The following is a 21,389-nucleotide window of genomic DNA, read 5'->3' as shown; positions in this document are numbered from 1 at the left end:
AAACAGATCATGGCTTTGCTTCTCAAAAACCAGCATGTTCTCACAGCGTCTCTTCTGCTGACCTCTGCCAGGTGTCTGCCGGGGAGGTGGAGCGCCTCATGGTGCGTCTGCCCAGCATGTTCCGGCAGGAGCTGAGTGGCATCGGGGCGACCTTGGAGAAACGATGGAAGTTCTGCGGCTTTGACAGCCTCGGCTCGGCGTGACGCGGGGAGAGTGCGTACGCCGCAGACGCCAACGACAAGTCGCTGGCTCGCGCGCGCGTGCCCACGCCTGTGGAAGTGCGGTGAACGTCGATCGATACTCGATGGGGCGCTGGAACCCTTGGACTAGGCGAACGTTTAAAGCCGAGGGGTAGTCCTTCGGGAAGTTCGAGTGGATTTGTGATCCCTCGTAAAGATGCGGTGAACCCCAAAGGGACACAACTACCTTTGACGATTAACACAAGTCTTGAGGAAGACTTCCTGGCTCTCTTCCCTTTGACAGCCAGGAACCAGGAAGCCTGCCAGCAGCAATGCCACCCACAGAAACATGGATAGGAAAACCTGTATACCAAAGTTGACCCTGTAGAGATTTCATACCAGACCTCATTTTGTTTATCTGATGAGTTCAAACCGTTTTGCTCCCTTGTTGTAAAGACACTGAGTACTTTTGCCAAATTTTTTGCTGGATATCCAGGAGATTGAAGTCGGCAGCACTGTTAAACCAGGACTTGGAGTCGACTGGAAAGGTGCTTGTTCATCTTTTAAACATTCACAGAAACCTTCGGTGGCGATCCGGTGGCAAGTTCTGATGTTTTCTAAAGTTACACTCATCTCTTCATCTCCTGTAGAGCCATCATCAGGCGTTGGGGCACTTCTCCTTTTTAATACCAGACAGCTTAGAACGGCACTGATCTGTCAGCTTCAGATATTTATTTGTGTGAACTATGAAGACTTTTGTTCTTTTGGGTTGTCCTTTCGACAGTACTTCTCTGTCCAGATTTGGTGCATTTCGCTTCTGTTGCCTTTAATGTTGAACTTGGTGTGTGCCGAAGACACCATAAATGACATTGAAGACTTTTAAGGTAAAGTTTTTTCAGAATTCTTAATGGGTTTTTTTTGTTGTTGTTGTTTTGATTTCACCCGGATCCAGTAATAGCTCCAAAGCTCCGTTCGCGTAACGGCTGCAGAGGGAAAGCTTTAACACTTGCAACATTCTGGTCTGATGCAAAAGTGTCAAAATAGAGAAAACCAACAGATGACAACAAGATTTGTTTGACTTTCTACAGTTTAGATTTATGGCCCGAAGCCAAGCCAAAATTCGGGTCGGGCTTCTGTGACACACAAGCTTACGATACGTGCAGCACAGAGAAAACTAAAACAAGAATGCACGAAATGAAGCTGTGCTAATCTGTTTGTTACACTCTAATTAGAGGAGGAGGCAGTTTGACCTCCTGAAGAAATAAATAAACAAAGTTCCTTAGCCTGCAACAGGCGGAGCACACTCACAAGGCACGTGCAGCTCCGCCCCGTTCCGCTCCTATCAATCACACGTCCCAGATGATTAGCGCTTCACTCACCCAGCATTTACAACAAACAGCAACACGGAGCTGGAAGATGTGAAGCAAAAGCTAAAAACGGGAGAAGTTGCACGGCTTATTCAAATTATAGTAAATAAATAAAATCTGGGTTAATTTGGGTTTACTTCAGGATAAATTAAGTTAACTGGTCGGCTCTGACATAAAGTCCACAGGGTTGGACTCAAATCGGAGGGCCCCACCCTGCTTTTGTGTGTGTGTTAGTCAGCCTGAGTTTGCCCTACTGTCAGTCTAGGATACACAGATTCCACCCATTAACATATTAACTCACAGAGAACAAATTTTGCAACTTGCTCTTGACTCTGAGTCAGGTATTATTTAGTGACTTGCATGGAGGCACAGGGCTGTTGTTTCACTAACTTCAGATTTAAGGTAACCTTTAAAAACCAACTCTGAGTTTATGAACCACACACCAAGACGATTTTACCACCACTGAATAAAACAAGATTAAGGTGACTCAAATAATTGAAGGTCCACAACGTCTCTAAAATTTGATGTGCTCCTATAATTACTAGTGTCCCAGGTAAACATTAAATGTGTTACTGTGATGACCTTGGTGCTGACGCTATGATCAGTTTGTCTCTTTGTTACCAGAGTCCTTAAAAAAAAAGTCTTTGTTTAAGCTTTAATCCAAAGTACAGAGGCAGGGGAAGGGTTCATCTAGCATCATATACTCCTACAAAAAGAGGGAATTGGTTCCTCAATAAAGGTCCAAAATTCAATAACACATTCATTTTCAGCCCATGAATCCACATTATGGATGTTGTTGGACTCAAGTACATCAAATGTGAATACAAGCACCTCAACTCTGGGACATCAAAGCTGCATTACTTTGAGAATGACGTAAAATTTGAGATTACAGTAATATACACAGACCTGCGGCGTCGGTTTGATCATCAAAATAAGAGCTAGTAATTCACTCTTTCCATCAGTCTAGTTTCTCCCCAATGTGCTTGAGGCTTCAGTCGGATGTGGAAAAGATCCCCATTCAAGGGAAAATGGAGCAAAGATGACGTGATGGTCGCAGAGCGTAAACTCAAAGGTCTAAACGCGGAGCCTCATTTCCTCTGCCAGATATTTTGGGATCAAAAATAAATAAATGGTGCTGCGGAGAGGAAAAGGAAAGAAAGAAAGAAAAAAATATGCTCCAGGGTTTGTAATAACCTGTGAAATCACTGCGGGCGTCTTTTTCAGTGCCTGCTTCCTGCAGAGAAAACTGTGGACTTTGTAAAAGGATGGATAAAATGCAGAAAAAAAAAATTGCTTCAGAGAATGCAGCATGAATGGGAGGGGAAGGAAAAGTGGAGCGAGGTAGAATGTGTTCAGTAAAATCTTTTTACGAGAAAGCAAGGTGGGTGTTTACCATTCTTTCTAATTTATTACGTTTTGCTGTATGAAGACGCTTTTCACAAGAGAATGCAGGTTTATATAAGTTCAAAGTTTAAATGGCTTTTTCTGACTGAAAAAAGGAAGATTTGGGCCGATATCTGATATTGCTATCGCTTTTACATAGCCAATATTTACCAATATTTACAGTATTTACCAATATTGTAAATATTTTATCTATATTTTGCTACCCTTTCAACACCTTGAAAATAAATGACCCGACCCCTCCCCCCCACTGGCTTCACCACTGCTTCAGTTAAACGTCCCACAATGCAGCGCTGCATCACTATCAGTAACTGCGTTTCTGTTAAAAATGAACGTAGTTCCGCCAGTTGCTGATATTGCGCTAATTTTGAAAATTAAACCGAGGCAATTAAAAACACATGAGGACGTTTGTTCTCGTGAGAAGTCATTAAAAACATGGTGCACCACCACCGTCCTGCTACTTCCTATTGTGCTCTTCTTTGTGGTTTCCGACAGTAGTAACATCTGATTGTTGAGCGTGGGATGTGAAAAAAGTGCTGTTTTGCAAAATAAACTAATTCTGATATGGGTGGGGGGAAAATCCCACCTCATACTAGCACCAAAGCTTTTTTCCCCCCAAAATTGACGTGTTTCTGAATTCATTTTCAAAATTTCAGATTTCGCTTTTCTATGGTTAATGGAAACACAGGTACTGTCACATGACCAAAGACCACAGGACCAACCTTCACTCCTTCCCCTCCAGAAACAAACAGCAGCAATATGAAGATAAATATTGTTTGTTAATATTACCCAAGTTTTATTTATTGGCCAGTACTGATATTAGTGTCGATACATCAGCCAGAAGCAATTAGCAAACACCTGGTGGAACTGAGCATCGGCTAAGCTCATTATAGGAACTGTTTCTGAGTCAAACGCAGGTTAAAACGCTGCTAAAAGGTTAATAGAGGAACAATGTAACCATGACTTCATATAGAGGAGCTTCAGAAAGAGACAAAGATCCAATTTCAAAGTATTCAATCAGGAAGTCAATTTTCTTTTGTCATTTATAATATATATATATATATATATTTTTTTTTTTTTTTTTTTTACATCTGAAGGTAACCTAGTTACTTGGTTGGAGGCGCCTGGAGGCGGCGTTTCAGAAAGAGTAGGAGCTTCTTAAAGAGACAGAGGCCCAATTTCAAGGCGTTAAATTATAAAGTCAACTGTTATTTCCACTAAACAATACACAGACTGCTGCGACAGAGCAGAAATCTCACCTGAAGCTCCTAATTTAAGCTATATTAAGTGCAAGAACTTGAAAATTTAGAAATGTGTTTACCAATAGGTTATATAAATAAGAAGCCAGGCAGCGGGGCAACACACTGATCCTGCCTAATGTTTAATGAATGCAGCCTACAGGATGATTTAAAAGTCTGTTCATGACCACTGAGCCGCTCCTGCTGCTGCTGATGCAACCCAGGCGTAACACACCCTGCTGTGATATGCAGGCGTGTGTGTGTGTGTGTGTGTGTGTGTGTGTGTGTGTGTGTGTGTGTGTGCAGAGGAACTCTAACATCGCTGCAGAGCTTGTTACAATCTCGGGTAAAAGCGAGTGAATTTCTGAGCATTTTTTTCCTCCTCTTTCTCTGCTTCCAAAGCTCCTTCAGTGTGAAGAAAATGAATTCCCCAGAGGATTCCCTGACACACACACACACTCACGGCGGTTTTCATTGATGTGCGACTTCGCTGTGGTGCTGCACTCTCTTCCATTGAACTTCCTCCGGTTGCTCGTTATGTGTTCACAGAAAAGCTGCAGGAGAAATGTTTTAAGACGATTAATTGGAGGAACTGCTTGTAGAAAAACTGAGGTCAACTCATTTTTGCTTCAGATGCTCTGATTGGTCGCTAATTAACGCCGGTGTGTTGACTGTGTAGCCATAACGCAATTTAAGATGGACGAACAGCAATCGATGGAGAACTGCTACGCCCAGCCCTCTGCTGTGGGTGTGTGTGTGTCGGCATCGTCATTTTAAAGGCCGCGTGGTTTCACAGTGATGCACGTCTAATGGGTTTGAATTATGAGAAACTGTTTTAGTTTGTGCTTACAGGGCAGTCGGCTGGACAACACTGAGAAAGAACCAGGAGCGGCGCTATGGGGAGAAAATATTTTCTTAAAATTACCTGCATGCTTCGATTGCTAGTCAAACATTTTCAGCTTTTCAAACTCGGGAAAATTCCAAAAGTCGAAAATTCTTTGACATTCAAAACTATGAAATTTGCATGTTTTTTCTTAAAAAAAAATAAAATAGAAAAATAAAGTGTTCTCTATGTGTTTTTTTAGTGTGAGAGTAAGCAGCTGCAATGAAGGCTTGGTTTATTTTAAATCATTTTACAAATCTTTACCATGCGATACCAAATTTGTCTATATCCGCTACCAGTCTTCGGGAAGAACTTTTAAGACTTGTATGCATGCGCGACAACAAGAGGGCTAGTGATAATCCAGTTCTGCTGTATTATAAGTAGTTCATTTCCATCCGTTTATAACACAACACAGACAGACTCTACAGATACTATCAACTCCTGTAACATGAATCGTCAACAAATGTCCCACACTGCGTCTTTAATACACGACCAGCATGTATTTACACAGCTGGTTCACCACAATACAGCCTGCCATGCATGCTAAGGCTAGTTAGCATAGCCACCAAAGACGGGGGAGGAGTTCTGGTAAAATGTATACAGACGACGAAGGCATCTTAAATAGAAAACGTATCTATTTTTGAACAGTTGTGGCTTAATTACCGATCTGGCTGGGTTGTTATTTTAGCAAATTGCATATTTTTTAAAGTCTGTGTATTCCAGTTAATGATTTATCGATTATTAAATTAGCTGAGAATTACGTACTTCAACAACTGATTAATCACGATTAATCGTTTCAGCCCTGCCTACAGCAGCGTGACCTAAGCTACTCTAACTACGTATATGTTTTATCAATGAGGAAAGTTTAAGCTGTTCGATGCCTTGTTAGTTTTCATGTGACCCAGCGTCAACTTAATGATCAAAAAGCTTCCATCACTCCATGAGTCAAGGCTAATTCTCTTTCCTCAGGGTCCTGGTTAAAAACGGAAAACAATTTTATAATTTGGGGCAGAGCGTTGCTATTTATGCACAGCGCCTTAATGGGGAAAAACTCAGAAATCCTATTGGTGGGAGCAGGAGGAGAATGTCCTGCTCTGGAAGCAGTTTTCTCCTTCTGGGTTCTTTGAGTTGTTTTCTTGTGATTGACAAAAGTTTCACTCTCTGGAGTTCTTCTTCTGCTTCGGTAAGTCCACGCTTCTCCGGCCAGGACGTAAACGAGACAGATTGGCTCCTAACTGAAGTGTTGCTGTGAAATACGCCCAACAGAAGCATCCAGGTTTTATATGAACACAAGCAGGTCTTTGTTTGTCCGTCTGAGGTACGTCAGGGCGATCCTTTTCTCCTTTTGGCTCTGTGGAAAACATGGAGTCAGGGACAGATGGGCTGCTGGCTGAAGGAAGAGGGGACTTCCTGCGCTTCACACAACCATAAAGAGTGTGACTGAGATTCTGAGCTCATTCTCAGAACTTCAAAATGTGTTTTGGAGTCACACCCAAAGATTCATGCTTTTCGTTAGGAATTAGCAGAAAGGTCCCAGATCCTCCCTGTAGTCGTTCTCACTCAAAATATACTGCGTACGAAAACGTCAAAATCGACTTTGTTGAGCTTTACTTCATGTTATAATTTTATTACCTCACCAAAAACATGCCTGGAGTGTTGCCTTCATTCTTTCATACATGTTTGAGAAATCCTTTAACTTCCCATGGCAACCATTCGGCTGCACTTTCCGAGCTTCTGCCTCACAGAGCAGACCTCCCTCCTCTCAGCTCCTTCAGACTAGCCAGCAGCAATTAGCAAACAGCTGGTGGAACTGAGCATCTGCTGAGCTCATCATAGGACAGGCGTGTCCAAAGTCGGTCCTCAAGGGCCGGCATCCTGCATGTTTTTGTTCTCTCCCTGGTTGTAGTAACAACCTTCTCAGCTTGTCAATGTTCTCCTAAGGCCTCTAATGAGCCATCATTGGATCCAGGTGCGTTAAACCAGGGAGAGAACTAAAACACACAGGATGGCGGCCCTCCAGGACCGACTTTGGACACCCCTGTCATAGGAGCTACATCTCAATGAAATGCTGGTAAAAACGTTGCTAAGCGGTTAATAGAGGAGCCATGCTGTGACGACTCCCTGAAGGCGGAGTTTCAGAAAGAGCAGGAGTTTCTTAAAGGGACAGAGCCCATATTTCAAGTCAAATTTCTTTTGAGTCATATTTGATATGTGTAGCATTTTTATAACAACTGAAGGCAACATAGTTAGTTGATTGTGCTGTAAAATGATACACTGACTGGAAAATACACAGTACTGCCCCATTAAGTATGTTTTGTTGTCCAAAGTTGTCAATATTTCAACCTAAGACCTACAAGCTATAGTCACATAATTCTAATTTGAAATGAATTGCTCATTCTTACAGTTCAGAATTTTAATGTCTTATGTTAGAATAGGACATCTGTATTGTGGTAATTTGCTCCAGAAACTGAAGTAAATAAAATATGGAAGTTATTAAACACAAACGTTGCTCAGTATTGGTCAGCAAATGGGTTTTTAAAATATGGAACGGGATCCAAAATTAGTCCAAAATGTTCATTTTAAATGTTTCCTAAACTTCCAAAATGTTCTACACTTCTTTCATCCGCTCACATGAAACTTGGAGGATTGTGTCCAGGAAAATCTACATAAATAAAATCCAGCATATCCAAAGGTGTTGGAACTAATTTTATTGTCTAGTTTCAGTTCGTTTTGTTAGATTCTCTTGAAGGGAGGTTTCTACAAATCAGAGTGACGCCTCCTGCCTCCAGATTCTGATTCCCTTCCTATCTGCTTTAAGAATCATCATCGCTCGACAACAACGTGTTCTTATTTGACCCTTTCATATCACTGTGAGATGTAAACGCTGAACCAGAAGTAAGCAATCTGCTTCGTAACGAGTGCGTGTGTTAAAACATTCACCGTGGCAACAAGATCCCCAATAAATTGGGATAAAAACATTAATTCTGCGCCCGAATCTTCTTGTTCTGCAGTTCCCGTTTGGCTCGCCGCCCCCTCCCCTCGGTATCTCTGCTCCCTCCATTTATCTCCGCCTGCCTTCTGTTTTCTGCTTGTGTTGTGGCTGAAAAAGCAACATCAAGCGGCAGCAGCAGCAAACAGAGAACGCAGCCATCAGGCCTGGATGATGGTAATTACTTCCAGCTCCCCCTTTCAGGGCAGGATAAACAGAGTACAACGTGCCGCGCTCAGATAAACGCCGGCGAAACAAAACGGCCGAGCGATGGATGTAATTGGTCGAAAATGTACGAAATTACCAGAACGCCCCGAAAATGTTTACATTTGTATCAGGAAAGCCCAAACAGCCTTTTATATATATATATATATATATATATATATATATATGACTGTCCTGGAAATTAGAGAGATTAAAACAACTTTTTAAAATACCCGAATGAAACAGACGGATTATTAGAGGACAGAAAAACAAATGCAGAGCAATTTATTTTGTGATTCAATAGAAATTTTGATGCCTTGACGTCTGCGTCCTGCAGCAAACCAACACACTTCTCACAGGTAGAGAGCAAAGCCTGTTTGATTTCTACACCATCTCTCCAATGTTAATGCACCATTATTGTAGAAGAATCTCAAACTATAAGACATAAAGCAAGATTTGTGACAAACGTTTGTGCGGCCAAATCTTTTTTTTGTTTGTGCCGCTGTCATTTCAAAGATATTAGTAAATGTTTTTGGGAGGTCATCAAGGGTCAGCCAGACCACGAACGTCTTCAAATTACGAAAACTTGGTGTCAAATGTTATTGCGGCACAAATTTCCGTTTGCGCCGCAATCATTTAAAAGATATTCATAAATGTTTCCAAAGTTCACCAAAAGTTAACCAGAGGTCAACTGGACCTCTTTTCTTCCCCAACCACACTTTCAAAAAAATCATGCAAATCAACTTTGCTACAAATACTTTAGATGCAAAAAGCAGCACAAACATAACACAAATAATTTAAATACATTTTGTGTGATTTTGCGAATTCCTCTGGTGACCTCTGAGATCTACATTGTTTTTTTTTTACTTAAAAATTCTAACTGCACAAACAAAAATTTGTGCTGCACAAATGTAGCAGAGTTCACTGACACCACGTTTCATTTGATTTCGTTAACGTGGCAGGGCCGGTTGACCTTTGACGACCTCTGGAAACATTGGTCAATGAATTTAAAATGACAGCGGCACAAACGAAAATTTGTGCTGCACAAAACGTTTGACATAACTTTGGTTTCATTGGAAGAAGTTCGAGCAGGGGGTAACCTCATCACAGTGTTAACAAAGTAGCTATAAAAATGACGCTTTTCTTTTAACCACTTAAAAACCTACAACTTAGATATGTTCGTTTTTAAAACGCCGTAAAGCAAAAAGGTTCAAATCCCTCTTTTTATGGAGTTTGCATTGTCTCTGTGTACATGGGTGGGATCACTCTGGGCGCTCTGGCTTCTTCCTGCAGTTTGAAAACAAGCATACTTGGTTAAATGACCAGGTCAGTAGTGAATGTGTGCAAGCATGTGTGTCTTCCCTCTAATGGACTATCGACCTGTCTAGCCTCTCGCCCACTGGACCCTGGAGAGAGCGCCGCTGTGGCCGTTCGAGGATTAAGAGGCCACAAACAACGGATGAACACAGGTTTTCGAAAAACAAATATAGACGGTATAAATTCAAAGTGGTGTTTTTAAAGAGTTGAATGTAGAATTTCTCCACTCAGATCGACCTGGTTTAACATTAAGAGTGAGAGCTGAACAAATTCAGTCGCGATTATGGAAACGGTGAAGTAGCTCTTATTAGAAATGCTTACAGTAATAGGAATCTTTCATACTGGGCGGTATTGTATGTTTCTCAGACACATAGTCAATTGTTGTTCAATTGTTCTGAAAATGCAGTAAAAATATCAAATATGAATTAAAACGTGTCAGGCCACTGTCCCAGTTTCAAAGACAGAGAGGCCCTTGAAATTGACCCTCTGTTTCTTTAAAAACCCTGCTCTTTCTAAAACTCCACCTCCAGGAAGTCATCACAACATGGCTTCCACTGTTAACCCTTTAACAACATTTTTACCAGCTGAGAAGGAGCTTGTACAATGAGCTCAGCTAATGTGCAGTTCCACCAGGTGTTTCCTAATTGCTGCAGGCTAGTCTGAAGGAGCTGAGTGGAGGAGTCAGTGGGGAGGAGGGCTGCTCTGTGAGGTAGAAGCTTCGAAGCATGAATAGCCACACTGTCTTGCAGTACTTACAACCAGTAGGAAACTCATTTGGGGCAAAATGACTTGATGCTTTTGTTGCTTGTTTTTTGTTTTTTTTGGTCACTTTAGTAGAGTGAATTAAAAATTTTGCTTGGTGTGATTTTTATTGTGTTTTTTTTTGTTTGTTTGTTTGTTTTATTTTGCAGCTGCTATGCCGCCCCCTGCACTATGGCACCCACAGTGGTTAGTCATATTACCATATTCCCTATTATATGCATCCATTTCTTTGTATTTGTATTTGTCAGAAAGGTGTCAGCAATTTTCCAGGTCTCCTAGTTGAGCTGCAGTTACTCAACTGCTGGTTTGCAATGTGTCACATCTGAAAGGGGCCGAGTACACAACCTGGACGCACCCCCAGGTACCCACCCCCCGGGGACAATCCCTGTTATTTACATTCTTCCCTGCTGTCACATCTCAGATGCCAGAGTCCACGGTTTTCACATCATCTTATTTTTAAAAATCCAGAAGGAAATTCACCTTGGCAGCCAAGTGTCTCCGGGCCAAACGCATCCAATCGTTGAAGCTGCCGATGTGGGTGTGTGTGTGTGTGTGTGTGGATGCGTGTGTTGCTCGCCGCTCTATAAATAACGTGAGCGGCAGCGGTGTGAGGAGGCAGAGGGAGCACGCCTCCGTCTTTAAGGAAGCCTGTTGACGGCTGCAGTAATTAGCTAGCGCTCTTTGTCTCTGCTTTGTCTGGAGAGCCGCATTGACGTTCCTTTACACCCGCTGCCGCTGTCACGTCCCGTCGCTAAGGCCTGATGTCATCCACCTGGCAGCCATTACGTGTGAAATCTCATACATGAGACTCCACATAGGGTGAAAGGGAGCTGCCAGTGACTGCATCTAATTAATGATAATTTAAAGTTAGCCATTAACAAATGGGGCAAAATACACCAAAAAAAAAAAGGTGGTTCATTCAGAAAAAAAAATTCTACCATTTCCATGACATCTGCTCCACTGATCTTTTTTCCGTAAGTACAAAGCTGTAAAAATGCTATTTTTGCTCCATTACAAATTTGTTCCGCTTTCACTTTTTCACATATTTTATGTCACTCAGGCGCTGCCTGACTAGCAGGTTGAGCATTTGTACAGTATAGACCACAATACGGCTGTTTGCTGCACACAATTCCTGTCAAATTATTGATGAATAAATACCACAGTGCTAAAATAATCTACTCGTAAAACAAACGTTTATGTCAAAGATAGCCACAAAAAACAGTTTTCACATACTACTTCCATTTATTAAAGGGGCAGTATGTATTTTCCAGGCACATGGTGCCATTTTATACCTCAATCAAGTAAGTATATATTACTTTCAATTGTTTTAAAATGCTATATATGTCAAACATAACTTAGAAGAAATTTGACTAGGCAATTTGACACCTTGAAATTGGGCCTCTGTCTCTTTAAGAAGCTCCTTTCCGGCACTCACGCCTTCAGCACGTTGTCATGACGTTGAGCCGTTTCCAAGCGCTCTTTGGAGCACTGGACAGAGAAATAGTGCGTATAATAAGCTCTGCAGATGTGCAGGCTCTAGGTCCACCGGGGCGTTTACACAGCTGAATGGTTGCCATGGGAGATTCAAAGGATTTCTCAAATATGCATGTAAGAATCAAGGCAACAGTTGGTATGTTTTTGATGAGGGAATAACATCATAACATGATGTAAAGCTCCAAAAAGTCGCTTCTACGCAACGCTGTCCCTTTAAGAGAAATTATAAACTCCCCTTCCCCAAACCTCATGATGGGTAGTTAATAGAATAAATAGATACATGTATATGTTTACATGCTAATTTGTGTATTATAATAAATTAGAATCTGATTTAAATTCATGGGAACATTGTTTCGTCCATGTTTCAGTCATCGCTTCAGCTTCTAATCGTTGTTCACACCGCAATCAGAAGGCGCTAATGGACAGAATCAGGTCATTTCTTGACACCTGTAAGAAGAAAACAACGTGGCAGAACGAGGAGCAGCGGTTGCCATAGCAGCATCTTCCTGGTCAGTGTCGCAGGTGGGCAGGGGGCGACCTGTCATGAGCCGCTGCTGACGCCTATCACGTGTAAGGAATCTGTAAAGTGAGCGTGAAAATATCAGGAATGAGATGAAAGGCTTGCCCTGACACCTAGAGGTCACGTGCCTCAACTGCAGGCAGCGGAGCCAGGAGATTCTGCAGAGGTTCTTCAGAAAATGATGGAGAAACTCCCTTTGAGCTGAACCCAGGCAGGCCTGTTATAACACCAGCAGGACTCGTGTTCTTCCAGTTTTGGTGTTTACAGGCTCAATCAAACACTCAGCTGACATCAGTATGTTCACAGATATTTGCCTTTCCGTCATCTCATACCACAACGCCACAATTCTCCTTTGAGACGACGCCTTTCTCTCTCGCGCTCTCTGCATATTTTCTCCCTTTCAGGTCATGTTTGATATACACAACATTTTTATTTTTTTTCAAACAAGGGAAGGTAACATAGTTACTTGATTGTGTTATAAAATGGCACTATACGGCTGGAAAAATAGATAATATAGGCACTGATTCAAATATCTATATTTGGATTCCCAGTACTGACTGGAGGACCCCGTCGCCATGGCTACGGGACCCTGCGTTTGGCTCAGGCATTGTGAGTTGACCCCTGTGTGGTTCTCAGGTTAATCCCCTGCTGGACAGATGATGCTCAGGCGATTTAACCGGAGGATTAGTGTCTGCTCGCTGTATTATGCAGGACCGACTGTCATCCATCTAAACACACCCGGGTGGCGGTCAGCGTGGAGCGGCATAACAGAGGACAGGAAGTGAGGCGGGGGGGAGGAGAGGAAGGTGTTTCTGCATTGTCTGAGTGGCTATGTTATCTGATATAATGAGAGGGGATGAGCCTAATGTTGGATTTCATTGTTGTTATTGTTGACACTTTTGTTTGACGGGGAAGTAAATCTGAAAAAGCACATGACTGTTGTCATACAGTATGTGCACATTACAGTACTTAATGTAAGAGCGGCATGTGTTTGCCTGTGTGTTGTTCTAATAGGATTCATTCTACTGACCTGGTTTCTGCCACGTCAGACCCTGTTAAACTCACATAGAGCTTCTGCTGCTTCATTCACTTCAATTTGTTTTAAATGAAGATATATATATATATATACATATATATATATATATATATATATATATATATATATATATATATATATATATATATATATATATATATATATATATATATATATTTTACCTTAGTGGGTTTTTCAAACAATAAACAAACCTCTGTCTGAAATGTGCGCTCAACACATTTTTGTGTGCAGCTGGTGATCAAAAAATTAAACAAACTCCAATAGTAGGAGCAGCAGCTACCATCTTTATGGTACTTCTGAATTTTCCTAGATGCATTTTGTAAAATATTTCTAAAGCGGTGTGACATTTAATCTAAAAGACTTTTTAAAATATATATATATCTCTTTCTATTCTAGTTAGTTTTTCTAAGCAAGAGAACAGTATTACAAACTGAGTGACGGAAGGACAATCTTGTCACAACACTGCATTTTAAGGACAGCAATTGAGATCTAACAAATAATTTTCTGCTGTGGGTGACATCACATCTGATGAGCCAATCAGAAAACCTCCAGGATCTCCCAGGGCTCAGCACATGATCCACTCTAAACCCTGAGAGGAGTTTCGTGTCAGCTATAGTTTTAACTCCTCACCTTTTGTTTAGGCGCCGAGCTTTCCATCCAGAGAGCCCAGAAGTCGGTTTGAAGGCAGTTCTACGATTAAACCCAACCAGAGAGCTGAAAGATTAAGGACAAAGGGCAGGAAGAGGAGTTTTTCTCCTTTACCTCGATAAGATCAAACACACAGAGGGACCAACTGCAGGATTTTATCTCTGCAGACACTCAGCTTTTCTGGTGAGCATACACAAGCATTATTTTTTTGTAATGTTGATACCACTACAAGATTTTATCAGAATGTCCTTTCATTTCCAATCCCTAAAACAGTTAAAGAGTTTGTTTTTTTAAATGCCCTTGTCATTAAAATAGATGCTCAAGTTTTGCCTGATCAAATGTTGATGGCATGTAGGGATGGACTAGCATAAGAGTCTCACAGGAGCATAACCTTAATGAAAATAAATAAATTCACCAGGTGTAATGGTGTTTATGCCAGAGTCAAATACTAAATTTGATACCATGATCCTAACTTCTTTTTTTTTTTTTTCAAACAGAAAGACTTCAGACTCGACTTGAACTCTTGCTCCAAACACTTACAGTCTCATGGTTTACAACTCAAATCTTATTGAAAATCTCTCTCCCATGTAGTCAGCAGCGTGTAAGCTACCGGCCACGGCTCTGACATGTGAGTACTAGTTCCACTGGCAGATTAATTTACTTATAATAGGGAAAATGTCTGGCCATAACTGAAAATCCTATTTATAGTTTTCCAGACAATAGAAACACACAAAATCACGCACAAATTACTAAAGGTTTTTTTTTGTACTGTTGTAACCTTTAAACAATCTCCCCTTCAGTTCAACCAGTGGAGACACTTTGTTGATGTTACCGTTATAAAATTACTTACAATGAAGTTTTGTAAGATCAATGTAATTTTCACAGCGTTGTTGTTAGCAGCTGCTGAAAGTAACTAAAAACGTTACTTTTAATGTAAGTTAGTTACTTTCCAAATCAAGTAATCTAAGTTACTTTTTCAAGGAGTAATCAGTAATCCAATTAAAGTTACTTTTTCAAAGTAACTACGCCATCACTGGACAGCATTGCGGTGTTGAAGTAGAGAGCTAGAATTTGATCAGACATCAGAGATTTAAGACTTGACTTGGAATTGGGGTAAAAGACTTGATTTGAGACTTGACTTTAGAAAAATCCATTGTGAAACATCATCTAATTGCTTTCTTTAAAGGGCCAGTGTTACGTAATTATGACTCTTTTGAACTTCCCATCATGTGATGGTGTTATTCCCTCATCAAAAACCTGCAGTGTTGCCTTGATTCTTTCATGCGTGTTTGAGAAATCCTTTGATTTTCATGGCAGCCATTCAGCTTTCCAAGCCCCCCTCCTCTGCGATTCCTCCACTCAGCTCCTTCAGACTAGTCAGCAGCAATTAGCAAGCATCTGTTGGAGCTGCCAATCTGCTGAGCTCAACAGGCTAATGTGGCTAACCCTTTAATGTGAACAACTTTAACCTTTTGACGTGATGACACGTTGTGATGCCTTCCTGGAGGCGGAGTTCAAGAAAGAGCAGGAGTTTCTAAAAGAGACAGAGGCCCAATTCCAAGGAGTTAAATTACAAAGTCAAATTTGTTTTAAGTCTTGTTTGATATTTACAGCAATTTCATAGCTGTAAAATTATGAAATTTTAGTTAATCATAGTTAATTGATTGTGTCAATTAACACAATCAATTTGGGGGCTTTATCAACAGAGGAGCCATCAGTTAACATAGTTAATTGATTGTGTCATGAAATTACTCTACGTGACTGGAAAATACATAATACTGCCCCTTTAAAGATATTGGCAGATGAACTGATAGGAACATGAAACTAACCCTGGTGGGAAGTGCATGCTTCGTGCTTTTTGATCTGTTACTTAAACAGTTGCCCCGCCACCTGTCCTCCGGCTAATCCAGTTTTCTCTAACATGCAGCACCGCCCGGCCGCCTTCCAAATCCTCACTAAACGTTCATCTGGTGACCTAAATTACTCCTGGAGAGGTGGCGGCCTCGCGACGCGGTCCTCGCGCACCTTGGGCGGCGTTCACGCTGAAATCTTGAGCTTTCCACAGGGAGACGTCGCCATGCCGACAGTGAAGAGCAAGAAGAAGAAAGCGAAGAAGGAGGTGATGGAGGCAGAGGAGCAGGGCGAAGGTGAGCGCGCTCCGCCCGCGGCAGCTCCGCCCGCGGCAGCTCCACCCGCTCGCCTGCTGTGTTGTTGCTTCACTCTGTGTTTTGTGCTGCAGTGGGGCAGGAGGTGGAGATGGAGGACAGGAGTAACTCCGACAGCAGAGACCATCTGACCCCGGATCTGCACGACGCAGCGCCGCACAAGAAGAAGAAGAAGAAAAAGGCGTCAACTATTGGTATGAACATTTACACTAAATTGCCGGAGCGGCACTTGGCTGCGAGGGCCGCTCGAGGCTGCTCGCAGCTTTAATTTCTTTCTTTATTTTTTTTTTTTGAGACAGATAATCTTTTAAAAAATTGATTTGTTTTACCCTGAGCTACTACTGCCATATGAAGAAATGCATCAAAAACAACCAATCAGAGCTAAGGGGCAGGTCTTAGCACTGTCAATCATTCTTGTACACATGATGCTAAATGTGCTAATAGCGGAGAAGCAAATTACCATTCCAGGAAAACCATGTATCTGCTGTCATTTGTGGCTATGCTAACTCGCCTCAGCGTTCATGAAAGGACTAGCTGTAGAGTAGCAGAGAGAAAGGGGGCAGAGGTACACAAGGGTGATTGACAGCGCTAAGGCCCTCCTCAAGACGCAATGAACTGAGCAGAGTGCCTCTCATGGAGTGTGTCCGCCTGTGTGTCGCTTGGACAGATCAGGAAACAGAACACGGGGATGTACCAAACGGCAACACGGCCGAGGCGGCCGGGGAAGGAGAGGAGATGACTGTCGCCGTCACCAGGAAGACAAAACGGAAGAAGTACGTACCAATAACTGCAGCAGGATTTAAAACATCGGACTGGTCTGATGTCAGCAGAGAAAGTTCAAGAGTTACTGATTAAAAACAAACGAGTGGATATGGAAGTGAGAACAACTTAGCAGCTACAATTAAAAATACAGTACGGATTAACTGAGTAAGAAATGCATTGACTGGAAGTTGAACAAGACGCTGATGCACTCACATGAAGCAACTATAAGCCGACTTTTACCCAAAACCATTTAAAAAATGTAAATCATTGAAACAGTTGTTTGTTTTGGTGGAAATATTACTTCATCTACAGTTATTGTTTATTAATACATTCTTTTTTATTTCCCTCTAATGTGAAATCTGATTCAAATGATAAAAGGTTGAAAGAGTTTTCAACATTTTACAACGGCGTCTATTAGGGCCGTTGCAGATTGAGAAACAGAAGTAAATTTACGGCAAAAAAAAAAGAAATTGTCAATTTTTAGAATAATTTCAGAAATTATCTGTCAGTTTCGAAAGTCATAAATGTTTGACTTTTGAAAATAAGAAATTTGTAAGCTTTCTCTAAAAAGGTTTTGACTTTTGAAACTCAGAAATGTCCCAAGTCGAAAAGTTTAAATAAGAAGTTTCCCAGTATTTTTCTAGAAAATTTCTGAGATTAATCATAACATATGAAGGGGCGGGGGTTGTTTGGGCAAATGTTCAACTTTTTGGAAATTTCCAAGTTTTTCCTAAGAAATTTCAGAATTGATCGGAACATTTCTGGGTACGTATTTTGGTGAAAATTTACTCCCTTTTTTATTTCCGGTCTACAGTGGCCTTAATCCATCGTCGTAACGTATATTTCGCAGTTCGTTTTTCTGAGCTGGAACTGCTTCGCTTGCCTTCACATTTTTTCTACGGTTATTTATAGTTTGCTGGTCTCTGGTTACTTTTTCTTTCAAACTCTTCTTTGCTTTCTCCCATGACAGGAAGGCGAAGGCGACAGAGCACTACAGCAACGATCTGGAAGCTGAAGACGAGGACATCGTCACCAACGCTCAGTCTCCCATTCCCCAGCATTCCCTGTTCTCCGCCCCGCACGGACACGGCCAGCCGGTCGGCAAAGTTTTTGTGGAGAGGAACCGTGAGTGGGAATCTGATAAGTGAAAGGTGTTGAGTTCCTCTTTCAATTTTTCATTGGAAAAACTCTGACTTTTTTCTTATTTCAAACAATTGATTTACAACAATTGAGCTCTTTCCCGCCAACAGCCATCGCTACTAACTACAGTAACTCTTTGAAGAATATGAATTAACATGAGTTGCAACAACGTTTAGTTTTCCTTTGGGATCAATAAAGTATTTTTTTGAATTTGAATTGAATTTAGGGTTGACCCAGAACTTTCGCACAACAATGTTTCCAAGGTAGTTTCTACGGATGTCTCCAGAAGGTGTTAGTCTTTGTGTGTGAGGGTAACCTGTGTGTGCGCAGGGCGTTTCCAGGCCGACCGAGTGGAGCAGCTCAGGCACTCGGAGCTGACTGAGGACTATATGGACACCAGGCAGATCTGGACCACTAGGGACGTCTCTCTGAAGGTTCACAACGGCTTCAGGTTCGTTGAGATGTGTGAGCGCTCAACCAAAACAAGCATGTAGCATGATATCAGCTTCTTTTCACTTTAAATGTCCCAAGCTGTTTGCTAAGTTGTCATGACAAAGCTACAGTGGGGTTTAGGGGCAGAAAAGGGAAGCCGAACCTCTCTCTGGAAGACATGTCCACTGATTAATGCACTGAAGAATGTTTTTGTAACAATGACTTCATATTTAAACCACTGTCATCCTCTAAAAGAGACCACTTGGTGTCCGCTACCGATGGAAAACCAGAAACGAGCAATCCAGGCAACCCGCTCATAAATACATAAATACTGTCATGTGTCTTCCACTTGCAGGGCAGTCGGTCTGTTCTCTCATGGGTTCCTGGCTGGCTACGCGGTGTGGAACATCATCGTCGTGTACGTGTTGGCCGGCGAGCAGATGACCACGCTGCACAACCTGCTGCAGCAGTACCACCCTCTGGCCTACCCGGCTCAGTCTCTGCTCTACCTGCTGTTGGCCGTCAGCACAGTGTCCGCATTCGACAGGTCTCTGTGGGCGAAAACGACACCTCAGAGATTTACGTTTCTGTGTGAGAATAACATCTGAAGTTGGGCGTATCGTCGTAGGGTCAACCTGGCCAAGACGTCTATGGCCTTGAGAGGCTTCCTCACTCTGGACCCGGTGGCCGTGGCTTCCTTCCGTAAGACCTGGACAAATGTAATTGATGATGATCACGATGACGATGGAGATGATGACAATGTTTTCATGCCGTCTCTGTGTTTATTCAGTGTATTTCATAGCCCTGATACTGTCCCTCAGCCAGCAGATGACCAGCGACCGCATCAACCTTTATCCTACAGCCAATGAGACTCTGTGGTGAGATCTATTATTTTTCAACTTCAGCGCTTTTGAAAATCGTCTAAAAGATAATAAAAAAATGCTATTGTAAGCATTTAAAACCAACTCAGTGCTTTTTGTGATGAGACGTTGAACAGGTGTACCTACTAAAGTGGCCGATGGTTGTGGTTCAGAATGTGAGTTTTTGCAAACCCATCGGAATCCTGTGTAATCTTTGAAAAAGGATTCTCAGTAACGCTAAATAAAACTTAGCCTGACCATCGCCTTTTAATTCAGGTCCGCTCCCATTGAGCTAGATTTCTCAGAGTGGATTTCATCCGGGCCAATCAGCGAACAGAAGAATTTAGAATTGTAGTGCTCCTTTGGTTGCAGTTTAGGAATGGCAGCGGAGGAAGTGAACGAAGATGTTCACTCTGCGTTGGCCAGCCTTCCAAATACTGAGCAATTCAAGTTGGAGCAAGAGGAATGTTTAATACATTGTACTGCTGGCAAAGAGGTTGTGACACAATGGATGTTTTTCTTTTTACAGCTCTCCCTTGCTTCATAGCGTAGCACCGTTCATGTTTGAGATGGCGCAAGCGTTAGCGATTGGCTAAAATCAGATCAAACTTCAACAAAGTCTACGCCATTTCTCAATAGTCGAGGGTCCAGGCAACCCATACGAAGCAAAGCATAGAACAACTGACCGGTTGGTTTTTATGAGGCTAGCTAGGTGAAGCCTCTTAGTTTCAGGACTGCGTTATATACCATTACCTCAACTCTAAGATGCCTCTTAGATACCTCAATATCTAAGAGGCATATTTCATAAATTTGCTTAGTTATTTATTAATACACAATCTGATGTTTGTCCTCTGGTGGATGTCCATCTTGGGTGACTCGGTCCTTAAGATGCAAACTAAATGCAACACGCCTCTTAAAAAACATTTATAAAAGATTGTCTCCCATGAGACTTCTTCTTTCAGGAACTGAATTCGACTAGTTTTTTTTTTATTTTTATGTTTGTCTTACTTGCAGGCCTCCAGGCTCCGAGCAGCAAATCTTGCGGCCGTGGATCGTGGTCAACCTGGTGGTGGCGCTGTTGGTGGGCGTGGCATGGGCCGTCGTGTCCACGCGGCCAGACATCGACTACACAGAAGGTAAGCCTGGATAACATCCAGGATAAAAAATCTGTTAGGAAATACCTTCTTATTAATTGCATTTTTTCTCTATTACATGTATTTCTTAAGAGCTGGTCTTACTTTGATATTGAAGTAATATTAATAATAATTTTAAAAACTGATCAAATGAAGTCCTCTTGCAATGTATGCTGCGAGATTACAAAGAGATTTTTCTGTCATTTTTTAGTACATCATAGTTGCTCATCATCATAGTTTATTATTGCTCATCATCGTGGCGTGTTTCGTTCTGCCACTAGATGGCACTAAAGTCGTTATTATTATATAGAGTATACGGCTTGGTCTCAATGAACCCAATACTCAGAAAGATTTTTGCTTTTTTGTGTGTATGAGCAGAATTTTTGATGACGATGGAGGTGGAGGGTTTCCCTAGAGGAGATGAAAACCTGGACATCCCTGCCTAAAACCAGACCTGTTGAATATCTGTCAGCCCGTGTACTAGACTCAAAACTGAATGGTTATTTGATGTATGATTTTGTACAAGTAAATATGTATTATTTGTTTGCTAAATGTCGTTTTGTAAATAAATAAATGTGTTTATGTACAGTAACTGCTTCTGTGGTTTGAGAGTGTTTGACTGCAGGGGAATATGAGCCAAACAGTTCTGAAGTTAAACTGGAGACTAATATTTCACAGATTTGTGTAAATCTTTAGACTTTCTTAATTCAAAGAAGAAGAAAAACCTACAATAATTTGCACGTCTGCAAAGTAGTCAAGATATGTTTAACCTGTGCTTGCAGAATGTAGCTAATTCAGTCAAAACAAGACGTGATGGAATAATATCTCACATTCTGTA

At 41.7% G+C, this 21,389-nt stretch overlaps 2 protein-coding genes across 8 annotated transcripts in view; both read left to right on the top strand.

Moving 5' to 3' along the window:
• enox1 (ecto-NOX disulfide-thiol exchanger 1) overlaps positions 1-2,305 on the top strand; it is a 100,791-nt gene extending 98,486 nt beyond the window's left edge. For 2 of the 3 annotated variants that reach the window (XM_028022292.1, XM_028022291.1), the window contains exon 15: positions 72-2,305. In XM_028022292.1, coding sequence (XP_027878093.1) covers positions 72-203 — 132 coding nt within the window. In that variant the 3' untranslated portion in view covers positions 204-2,305. The remainder of the gene's footprint in view (positions 1-71) is intronic. The other variant, XM_028022290.1, reaches the window with a different exon arrangement.
• Positions 989-21,143, top strand: LOC114147722 (transmembrane protein 237A-like). Of its 5 annotated transcripts, none has more exons than XR_003596112.1 (12): positions 989-1,063; positions 10,490-10,526; positions 15,987-16,206; positions 16,299-16,418; positions 16,892-16,997; positions 17,957-18,111; positions 18,457-18,577; positions 18,914-19,105; positions 19,187-19,277; positions 19,380-19,436; positions 20,433-20,554; positions 20,930-21,143. XR_003596112.1 is itself a non-coding variant. In XM_028022293.1 (12 exons), exons 2-12 carry the CDS (start codon positions 10,512-10,514, stop codon positions 20,995-20,997), a joined length of 1,281 nt encoding a protein of 426 aa, XP_027878094.1. In that variant the 5' UTR covers positions 989-1,063; positions 10,490-10,511; the 3' UTR covers positions 20,998-21,143. The 5 variants fall into 5 exon arrangements, 4 of the variants coding, with proteins under 4 accessions (XP_027878094.1, XP_027878096.1, XP_027878097.1 ...); XM_028022293.1 differs by having other exon boundaries at positions 19,187-19,260; positions 19,349-19,436; XM_028022295.1 differs by lacking the exons at positions 989-1,063; positions 10,490-10,526 and adding exons at positions 11,674-12,404; positions 14,053-14,242 and having other exon boundaries at positions 19,187-19,260; positions 19,349-19,436.
• The last annotated feature ends 246 nt before the right edge of the window (positions 21,144-21,389 follow it).

The sequence above is a fragment of the Xiphophorus couchianus genome, chromosome 7, assembly GCF_001444195.1.
Source record: "Xiphophorus couchianus chromosome 7, X_couchianus-1.0, whole genome shotgun sequence".
In the NCBI taxonomy this organism is placed as follows: Eukaryota; Metazoa; Chordata; class Actinopteri; order Cyprinodontiformes; family Poeciliidae; genus Xiphophorus; species Xiphophorus couchianus.
Note: the sequence above shows the minus strand (reverse complement) of the source record. Positions and strands in the feature narration are given on the sequence as shown.

Excerpts from the sequence above, each read along its gene's own strand:
- LOC114147722 (XM_028022293.1), top strand. Across the intron at positions 16,998-17,956 it reads AGGAAGACAAAACGGAAGAA|GAAGGCGAAGGCGACAGAGC; the intron begins GTACGTACCAAT and ends CTCCCATGACAG. Across the intron at positions 18,578-18,913 it reads AAGGTTCACAACGGCTTCAG|GGCAGTCGGTCTGTTCTCTC; the intron begins GTTCGTTGAGAT and ends TTCCACTTGCAG.